We start from the raw sequence: 11,112 nt of genomic DNA on the forward strand, positions 1-11,112 counted from the left end.
AAAATATAACATATAAGAAAAATATAACATAAAGGTGTCCTAATTTTTGTATTTTAAAGTCATTTAAAAAAAAATTATAACATATAAGGTTTCCTCATTTTTGTAATTTAAAGTCATTTTAAAAAATTCAAAATATAACATATAAGAAAAAATCTAACATATAAAAAAAATATAACATATAAGGTGTCCTCATTTTTGTATTTTAAAGTCCTTTATTATTCATAATCATTAATTGTCGTATATATGTAAATCATATTAGGTAATTCTGTAGCTTTTATTTAAGGAAAGAATACACAATTCTTATATTTTAGATTAATATAATGTTCTCTAGTGGACATTAAACAAATTATGACACAAAAACCTTATTTTTTCCATCGAACACATTCTTGAAAAAAATAAACAATATTGTTTCCACAGTTAAATTATTTTGACTTTTATCTTACATATGGTTTTGAAAGCTTTCAAATCAACCGTCGAATTGATACATGTCATTTTAATGTTTTTAGTCGTATACTTAAGGAAAACTTACATTTTTGTAATTTAAAATCGTTTTAAAAAAAATTCAAAATATAACATATAGGAAAATTCTAACATATAAGAAAAATATAACATATAAAGTGTCCTCATTTTTGTATTTTAAAGTCGTTTAAAAAATATATATAACATATAAGGTTACTCATTTTTGTAATTTAAAGTTATTTAAATTTTTTTAAAATATAACATATAAGAAAAAATCTAGTTTTTTTTATTATATGGTTAATGTGATTGTTTATTTTTTTAATAATATAAATTTAAACAAAAAATGAAGAAGGATGCAAAAATTGTTATCAAATATTTATTATTCATAATCATTAATTGCCATATATATGTAAATCATATTAGGTAATTCCGTAGCTTTTATTTAAGGAAAAAATACACACTTCCTATATTTTAGGTTAATATAATGTTCTTTAGTGTTATATAATTATGGAATAATGTGACACCATTAGATTAAACTATATTTTATATTACATGCTCTAGAATTCTTTGAAATAGAATTTAGAAGGCATTTAGAGTGCCACATAGGATTTGAGTTTTTTTTTTAATTAATACAAAATTAAGGTTTTAATTTTTCAATTGCTTCTCAATTAATATAGGAAAACTTACATTTTTGTAATTTAAAGTCGTTTTAAAAAATTCAAAATATAACATATAAGAAAAAATCTAACATATAAGAAAAATACAATATATAAGGTGTCCTAATTTTTGTATTTTAAAGTCGTTTTAAAAAAATATTATAACATATAAGGTTTCCTCATTTTTGTAATTTAAAGTCATTTTAAAAAATTCAAAATATAACATATAAGAAAAAATCTAATTTTTTTATTATATGGTTAATGTGATTGTTTATTTTTTAATAATATAAAATTAAACAAAAATGAAAAAGGATGCAAAAATTGTTATCAAATCTTTATTATTCATAATCATTAATTGTCATATATATGTAGATCATATTAGGTAATTTTGTAGCTTTTATTTAGGGAAAGAATACACACTTCTTATATTTTAGGTTAATATAATGTTCTTTAGTGTTATATAATTATGGAATAATGTGACACCATTAGATTAAACTATATTTTATATTACATGCTCTAGAATTCTTTGAAATAGAATTTAGAAGGCATTTAGAGTGCCACCTAGAATTTGAGATTTTTTTTAATTAATACAAAATTAAGGTTTTAATTTTTCAAATGCTTCTCAATTAATATATAAGGGATTTTAGATATTTATTTTTGTTTTAAATTAGATGGTGTTGTTAAAAAATCTTAGGATTTGGGGGTTTTTTTAATTAATACAAAATTAAGGTTTTAATTTTTCAAATGCTTCTCAATTAATATATAAGAGATTTTAGATATTTATTTTTGTTTTAAATTAGATGGCGTTGTTAAAAAATCTAGCAAGACTTAACATTTTCTTAGAAACAAATAATACATACACTGCTATTTATTACTTCTTTTCATTTTTAATACAAAGATTAGGCTGTCTCTTGTGGTGCACATTGTTTCATTCATTATATTATCTTACCAATACATCACATCATTAATTATATTACCATAATAATAATAACAGAGATTTTTATTTATTAGTTAATCAACATTAACTTTGTGCAAATTATAAAATCAAAAATATAAAATTACTGGGTTTTGCATATAGTTAAACGTTCGATTTAGTTTGTTTTATTAAAACTTTTTTTTTATTTTACTTTCAAAGATATATTTTTATGAATAAAATAATAACTTAAATCAAAATAATAAAAATATATTATATTTAATGTCATTTAATTTCTCACTCCATATAATTATTTTACTAAATAAAAAAACTCTTTCTATTTCACTTAATTTAACCAAACACATAGAAAGAATATTTTTTATTAGTTTATAAAATCAGTTAGGCATGAACAATGGCTATCCATTTAGGTATGAATTGTTGCTTTCGGGTATCATTTTTTTTTTGAAATTAAACCCCACTTGAATATTATAAATTTACGTGTGGGTTTTGAGTTGGTTCCTTCTAAGTCTGGATGAGTTCGGTTCTGATGTATAGAAACCTAAAAATATCTAAATAAAAAATGTATCTAAAATGGGTTCGGATTTGTACAAAAAATAAACATTTAGTTATATTACGACATATTTAAAATATATAACACTAATTATGAAAAATAAATATCAATATATAAAAATGTAAGAACCAATAACCGGCAAGTGCGCGGGTTAATCTCTAGTATCTATTACTCCCTCTGTTTATAGATGAATTTTTAGAGAATTTTTTTTTTCATAATAAATCATGTTTGCACAAATATAGATATCTTTACATTTATTAAAAACTGTCTAACCAATTATCTTTTTATTATATTTATTTATAACAAAATAAATTAGTTTTAATTTATATTTTATTGATACTTTTGATAGAAAAATAATTTTTTTAATATATATAAGGATAAAACAAGGTCTAATATGAAATGGAGGGAGTATAATATTGTTTTATGTACAGATTGTGGAGATGTTTATTGGTGACGATGCAATACTCAGAGGAGTAAATGTAAACAGACAAAACAGAAACTGGTTAACACCAAAAGACATACTAGACGTGGTTATTGAAACCGAAGGAGGAAGTGTTTCTGAGTTGTACAGAGTTATTCAAATATTTCAGACAGTTTCAGCAAAGAACGCACGTTCGGAACGTCCACGATTTAAACATAATCAACCTACTAGAAACCCGTTTCGCATGATAAAGAATCATATAAACGCCGAGATTAATAACTCAACAAACGAACAGCGAGAAACTCTAATGATTGTTGCAACACTCATAGCAACACTTACATTCACTGGAGGTCTTCAGCCTCCAGGAGCTTTCAAGAGTGAAGACGCTAACGGTGGTTCAAACGCGACAAACACTACAAGGGCAACAACATCACTAGGCAGAACTTTGGATAACATTTTCGGACAAAGGAACAGCACTGCGGGACAAGCGATCATGGCGGATAGACGCGTTCACTTCACTCTTTACTCTGCCTTTAACGCGATTGGGTTCTTGGTATCGGTGGCAATGATATCTCAGCTTACGAAAGGGTTTCCTCTGAGAAACTGGATGAGGCTTTGCATTATCTCAGCTGTGTCTGCTTATTGTCTTGCAATCGTCTACATTGCACCAGATGAGGATGTGTTTTGGGTCGTGGTTCTTTCTGTATCGTTGCTCTTGGTTCTTCGCGAGCTTTACTTTTTCATCAAATCGTTGTACAATGGGATCAAGGATGCAACGCGTGAAACTTCATCTTCTTAACTGATCCCATCCTTTAGTTGTTGTGTTTTTCTTTCTCATGTTTTCTTTTATATAATGTTTGTGTTTTTTTCTTTATATATAATGTTTTTAATATATATAATGTTTTTTTTTTAAGTTGATTGTTATTTTATTACAAACTATACAAATATTACATGTATCATTTTACAATAATTATATATGTTTTATGAAGATTCATATATGTTTGTATTATTCTAAGCCGTCTTATGAAAATCTTTGCATGACGACTCTATTTGCACTAAATAATTTTATTTTTACCGGAACTGATATTTATACATTTTTGATATAGAAACATTAATGAACTATTAGTCAGACCCGTCTTAAACAATCTAATAGCTTTGGGCAAACATAAAGTTAATGTAAACTTTTTATGGACCTTTTTGTTATAAAGTTACTAGCTATTTGCTCTTTAATAAATTATTGTGGGTCTTTTATTACCACTAAAATCACACTATATAAAATTCTGGATCCAAAGACCCATGGCCATTGCCCCAACTGCCATGGTCAAGAGCCGGCACTGCTATTAGTCAAACTAATGTAAACATATAATTCGATTTTCTACACTAATCTGCTTTTATGTGTGTTTTAATATAATGTTATTTATTATCTGATATTTTTAGTGTGAATTTGACTTTTTGAAATTAATAAATTCAAAATCTTGAAAGACGTGTGAAATTTTGAAATGTTCTGTTTCTCCTAACGCTTTTGACTTGACAATGTTGAAAGTATAATCTGATTAATCTTGAATTCGCAATGAGGTTTCTCTTTTGACCTAGCACAGGAGAAGAGAAGACAGAGAGAGATGGAGAAGAATCCTTTAATGGAGGCTGCTCGAAAAGGAGACGTCGAGTCTCTACTCCGGTCAACGAAATCAGATCCCACTCTTCTTGAAGTTATTATCATCAACGGCCAAGAAACGCCGTTACACGTTGCCTCCATGTACGGACACTTGACTTTCGTCAAAGAAATGTTAAACCTAAGAGAAGATCTCGGAAGAGAACTGAACAAAGACGGGTTCACGCCTCTGCATATAGCAGCATCAATGGGCCACGTTGAGATCGTTAAAGAGCTTTTGGAGAAGCTAAGTGGTGAGATATGTTTGATCAAAGGTAAAGAGAGAAAGATTCCTCTTCATTACGCTGCTATGAGAGGAAGAGTTTGTGTTCTTGATGCGTTAGTGTCAGCGAATCCTCAATCTCTTGAAGAAGTCACCGCTCGTGGGGAGACAGTGCTTCATCTTGCAGTTAGGTTCTGTCAGTTTGATGGGTTCGTTGCTTTGTTGGAATATCTTAAAGAGTTTGATAAGCTTTGCGTGTTGAACAAGCAAGATCATGGTGGGAACACGGTTTTGCACTTAGCTGTTCAAAAACGACAGTTTGAGGTATTGTTCATCCATCGTAGTAATGGCTTTTGGGGGTCTTAAACAATTTAGTAAGAATTTATAAAAATATTTTTTTACAAATTTGAGAGCCTATATATATTTATAATTTTTTCTTTATATTTTTTCTAAAATTTTGGGGATTGAATACTAATGTTTCACTAGCATATGCTCATAACCTGTTCTGAACTTTTTTGGTTCAGTTTAGTTTATTTGAAGTTTGTATCCATTGATATGATATTACAGGTGATTGACTTGTTGCTTGGCTCCAGAGGTTCTAGTAACACACTCCCAAGAGATTTCATTGAAGTGAACTCTTTAAACTCAAACGGCTTCACACCTCTTGATGTGTTACTTAACTTTGGAGGTGAACCAGAAGACGCAGAGATTCATCAGCTCCTCCTCCAAGGAGGAGCTGTAAGATCTAGAGATCACAACACAACACAACCAGCAACAACAACACCATCAGAAGAATCTCTGATGACACACAAGCAATGGCTTGATTACTTCATGCACAAGAAAGACAAAGTCTCACCTAACGAAATCCGCAATGTCTTACTAGTTATCGCAATTCTGATAGCTACAACAACTTATCAAGCCGCGCTAAGTCCACCTGGAGGTATCTGGCAAGAAGATTATTACTGCATCGGTAGATACTGTCAAGAAAGTGAGACAACAGGAAACAAGACCAAACCGGTTCATTACGCAGGAACAACTATAATGGGATCAAAGAGTTGGATTTCTTATGGCATTTTCATCTTCTTAAACTCGGTTGGTTTTTTCACTTCTATTGAACTTATCTCATTACTCACAAAAGGTCTCCCTTTCTACCTTGAGCTACAAGTTTCATTGACTGCTCTTGCCTTGACATATGGATTTGCAATGGCTGCACTTTCTCCTAACTTCGGACTAGGCGTGTTCTTCATGGTGATCTCTGTGGTATTACCTTTCGCGGCAGCGAAAATCCCGAGTTTAATCCGTAAACTTGCCAAGAAAACAAGAATCTACCCTCTCAGGCGTACTACTGAAACAACCACCTCCTAAAATTACAATTATCATGTGTGTTTTTCTTGATAGTTTTGTGTTTTTGAGTTGCTATGTGAAGAGATGAGAGTCAAAAGGTTAATAACTTTTCGCTTTTTGTGGTTTTTTTAAAATCAATATCCATTGTTTGTATGAGCTCTCTGAGCCTCATTCAAATTTAACTGTGATTTCATTATTGTTACACTCTGTCTCTGCTCTGCACATGTTCTTTTGTTCCTTTTATAAAACTTGGAACAAGAAATCTTTTTCACCAATCCCAATCATTGTACCTTCTAGCTACTACTATTACTAAAACAATAACCCATGTTATGATCTGACTTGGGTAAGATCTGAACATCATCAGAAAAAAAACATAAATAAACATAACACTTGAGGTTAACATTTATAATTCTTTAGCCAAGACAGTCTGTAAAGATGCATCATCACATATGTCCACATCTAAACATATATATTGTATATATAGAAAGAAATGGTAATGAACTTACTGGCTTGATTGATTAAGACAAATAAGAGTGTCCCTGCCGACTAATCTCTATACTTAAAAAAAAAAAAAATTTTGGAATCAAACAGCGAGTTGTTGTTGTTGCTGATGAGAAGCTTCTTCGTCGTTGAAGGTAAGGACAGATCTTGGTGGGACAAGAACGAGGGAGAGAGGCTGAAGGAGAGTCATTTCCTTTTTAAGATAAGAGAAGTAAGCGTGGAATGTGTTTGGCGTCACGTTTAAATCAAAACCTAACCCGAATAAGAAATCTAGCTCCAAAAGATTCATCTCTTTCGTGCTTATCCCTCCTACTTTCGCGTAGTACGCATTGTTGTAGTACCTGTTCAGAAAACAACCTCATTTATATAAAAGATCGAACCTTTGTTCGTATAACCTAAAAGGTCTAGACATTCAATTTCAGAGGAAGAAACAGAGCAGACATCTTGATATTCAGACAAAAACATCTTGAGATTATGAAAAAAAAAACAGAGAGAAACAGAGGATCCATCTTGAAATTCAGACAAAAGCAGAGAGAAACAGAGGAGCCTTCTTGAAATTCAGACAAAAACAGAGAGAAACAGAGAATTCATATTGAAATTCAGACAAAACAGAGAGAACAGAGCATCTGAAATTCAGACAAAACAGAGAGAACAGAGCATCCATATTGAAATTCAGAAAAAAAAACAGAGAGAAACAGAGGATCCATCTTGAAATTCAGACAAAAACAGAGCATTCATATTGAAATTCAGACAGAACAGAGAGAACGGAGCATCCGAAATTCAGACAAAACAGAGAGAACAGAGCATCCATATTGAAATTCAGACAAAAACAGAGAGAAACAGAGGATCCATCTCGAGATTAAGACAAAAACAGAGAAAACAGGGGATTGACTGATCATCATTCATTAGCTTGTGATATTGAATTCGGAGCTTGACCCTCGATTCAAAACGTTCGATTTTAATTATAGAAAAACGAAGAAACTTACCGATCGTCGAGGAATTTAGCAGAGACCATGACACTGGTAATGAGGAGACGATGAACGTTAAAGGAATTGATGGGAAGTGAAGGTTGTCTGTGAGTGAAGCGGTCGAGATAAACGTAAGCCACGACGAAGCAAGAAGGACTACAATTCGCGTATTTGAAAATCCTCTCGAGGTAGCAGTGTACCGTAATGGATGGTCGACTCAGTCCGTCGAACACGGAAACGCTCTGTGACTGAGTCGCGACTCGTCGTGTCAAATCGTTGGACTCGGAAACTCGTTCTAGCAATGAGGATAGGAAGGCTATTAGCGTCGGCATTACTCCTGGATTCTCAAGCTCAGCCATTTTTTTGGTGTGTTGAGAGAGAAAGTTACTTTTATTTTCTTCTTTTGTGTGATCTTTGCTCTGTTAATGGCGTGTGTATGTTGGTCGTTATATTGGGTAGGCCTGGAACTTTTATCCGAGATCCGGATTCGATCCGTGATCCGATCCGGATCCGATCCGAAAATCCGGATATCCGGAGAGGCCGAATCCGGATCCGGATAGTAAAATGTTGGATCCGTCAAAGCCGAATCCGGATCCGGATATCTTGATTTTTTAGTCCGGATATCCGGATCCGTAAATTTTATTAATAACTATTTCAAAAATAGTAATATCTATATATAAAAACTAATTTTATTTAATATATTTTCATTTTTATAATAGTATATATAAATTTTATGTAAATTTTGTAATATTATACATAGAAATAATTAAAAACATTATATATATTTTTATTTTTAAATTATTGTTAATATTTTATATATATTAATATTATTTTTTATTTATTTTAAGGATCCAAATCCGGATCCGGATATCCGCCGGATATTATAATTTTTAGAAGGATATCCGACACCCGGATATCCGCGAACCCCGGATCCGGATAAGGATAGTAAAATTATGGATCCGCCGGATAAGGATCCGGATCCGGATATCTTAAAATTGCCCGGATACCCGATCCGTCCCAGGCCTAATATTGGGTAGTTAACTCAATTTTAATTTTTATTTATTTAATAGGTAAGTATTTTCTGTTATTATTTTATTTTCGGTTGTTATAATTTGATTGGTCGATGACTTTTAATTTAATTTTATTTTTTATCTAAAATATAAGGTAAGTTTATAACCAATTAATTATACTTGTCAAATAATCAAAAAATCTTACAATTAATGATTTATGGTAACTATTGTGCAAATGATAGAATGAGTAATAATACAATTATTTTATATTTCTTCGGCGGTGTCTCCCGAAACCTGAAGAACGTACTGGATTCGGCTGCTCTCTTATTTCATGTACACAATCTACAGACCGTTGCTTCGCTTCCTCGCAATGAACCTGTACTTTGGTACTACAAAACGGGCTTGTTTCTTCGGTGGGAACGGGATGGTCGTGACGACCAATCCCAGCAGCAACGATGCTTCATGCGTCTACCCGTCGTCCTCAGGCACTGCCTTTAGCCCCTTATATTTACTGTTTTGATGCTTTGTCTTGTTTTAATTTTCGTTTAAGATTCGATAATAACTCTATAAATTAATACTCGATAAATTAATAAACACTATAAATTAATAAATTTCTCCGGTCACGAGTTGGGCTGGTTTTCAAAATATGACATAAATCGATAAAATAATAAGATAATAATACTTTAGAAAAATTTATGTAAATATATATATGGTCCCTTTGAAATTATAAATTGATAATTTTTGTATATATACACATTTTTATATAAGTACAAACAAACAATTGTATTATTTGCTTTATTTCACAATATAATTAGCTCTATATTTTCTTAACATTTCAATATTTTTTGCTTATAAAATTATGATTGAAACTGTTTTTGAAACTATGTTTGAAAACGAAAATTATGTTTGAATCTATTTTTTTTAAAAAAATTTAAGTATTTATTTATATATTTATTAGAATTCCTAAATATCAAATTCTAAAATTCTACCCCACCCTTCAATTCTAAATCCTAAATCTAGATAAGTTTTCCCTAGGGGTATAAATGTTTTTTATCTTTCATTAAAAGTGAGGGTAAAAGTGATTAGTGTAAACATGAAAAGTGGTAATATAGATGTGGTTTTTGTGGTAATTTTTTGTAATTAATTATACTTGCCAAATAATAAAAGAAAATCTTATAATTAATGACTTATGTTAAATATTATGCAAATAATAGAATGAGTAAAAATGATTTATCAAATTTTTAATGTTTATAAAATATACAGTAAAACTTCTATAAATTAATAATGTTGGGACTTTGAAACTTTATTAATTTACAGAGATTTGAATTTACAAAAGTTTCCTTATTTAGATTTATTATTTTAAGATATATTTATTCTAAGATAGGAAAAGTATTTGATTTTAGTGTTCAGACATTAATTGTTATTTTTTTTTGAGTTTGACATTTTTATTAAATTTATTATATTATTTGGGTATATAATATATATTTCATAGAAGTTAAATGAAGTCTTAGATATAAAATTACTAAATCTCATCAAAAATATAATAAGTGTCAGGAAAATATATAGATAATTTTATTGTGAATATAAAACAAACAATATAATAAAAGATTCTTACGTATATAATATATATATATATATATATATACATTATTAATTTATAATTTGAATGAGACCATATATTTACACAAAGTTCTCTAAAAAAATATTATCTTATTATTTTATCGATTTGTGTCAAATTTTGAACCGACCAAAATTTGGATCAGAAAAATTTATTAATTTATAGAGATTATTAATTTATCGAGTATTAATTATAGAGGTTCTACTGTACATAATAATGAATGAAAAAATTAAAGTAATCAATATAAATATTTAATATTTTTACATTAATAATTTAATGCGTATATGAAGTATATAATAACTTTTAATGCCTTATAAAGTCCATAAAATCTGTATTGGCCATTACCCATAGGTCCAAACTCTCATTCCAAGGCTTGGTGACACACGGATTTACATGCACCTTAACTAATAAGCATCAGACCATTTAAGTGAGCATATATATTCTCATCTCAAATTTACTACGGGTCATGAGCCAGACATATACCATCTTGAGATATTTGGATAAGCCACCACAAATATATGTGCCGTCTAAGATGGATCCTTAGAAGAGGATGAGGATGGGGATATATGTTGGATACGAATCTCTCACAAATAATGAAGTACCTTGAGCCAAATATGGGTGATCTATTTAGTGGTCAAGAACACGGATTGCAAGTTTAAAGAATCCGACTATCCAACAGTAGGAGGAGAAAATAATAAGTTGGTAAGAGAAACAGAATGGCATCGACCATCATTATCTTGGCAAGATCCACGGACTAAAGAATGTGAAATAGACGTC

At 30.1% G+C, this 11,112-nt stretch overlaps 3 protein-coding genes across 3 annotated transcripts in view; 2 read left to right on the forward strand and 1 right to left on the reverse strand.

Annotated features, from left to right (window-relative positions):
• LOC106341206 (alpha-latroinsectotoxin-Lt1a-like) overlaps positions 1–3,819 on the forward strand; it is a 5,013-nt gene extending 1,194 nt beyond the window's left edge. The window contains exon 2 of the mRNA XM_013780014.1: positions 3,031–3,819. Coding sequence (XP_013635468.1) covers positions 3,031–3,819 — 789 coding nt within the window. The remainder of the gene's footprint in view (positions 1–3,030) is intronic.
• A 754-nt stretch (positions 3,820–4,573) lies between these two features.
• LOC106341205 (ankyrin repeat-containing protein At2g01680-like) lies at positions 4,574–6,514 on the forward strand. Its single transcript, XM_013780013.1, has 2 exons — positions 4,574–5,218; positions 5,462–6,514. Exons 1-2 carry the CDS (start codon positions 4,640–4,642, stop codon positions 6,257–6,259), a joined length of 1,377 nt encoding a protein of 458 aa, XP_013635467.1. The 5' UTR covers positions 4,574–4,639; the 3' UTR covers positions 6,260–6,514.
• Positions 6,515–6,628: 114 nt separating this feature from the next.
• LOC106341211 (cyclin-U4-1) lies at positions 6,629–8,132 on the reverse strand. The gene is made up of 2 exons (XM_013780018.1): positions 7,726–8,132; positions 6,629–7,080 (listed from the first exon to the last, which is right to left on the reverse strand). The coding sequence occupies exons 1-2, from the start codon at positions 8,064–8,066 to the stop codon at positions 6,822–6,824; spliced, it is 600 nt and encodes a 199-aa protein (XP_013635472.1). The 5' UTR covers positions 8,067–8,132; the 3' UTR covers positions 6,629–6,821.
• Between the last annotated feature and the right edge of the window lie 2,980 nt (positions 8,133–11,112).

This window comes from Brassica oleracea, chromosome C4 (genome assembly GCF_000695525.1).
Source record: "Brassica oleracea var. oleracea cultivar TO1000 chromosome C4, BOL, whole genome shotgun sequence".
Lineage (NCBI taxonomy): Eukaryota > Viridiplantae > Streptophyta > Magnoliopsida > Brassicales > Brassicaceae > Brassica > Brassica oleracea.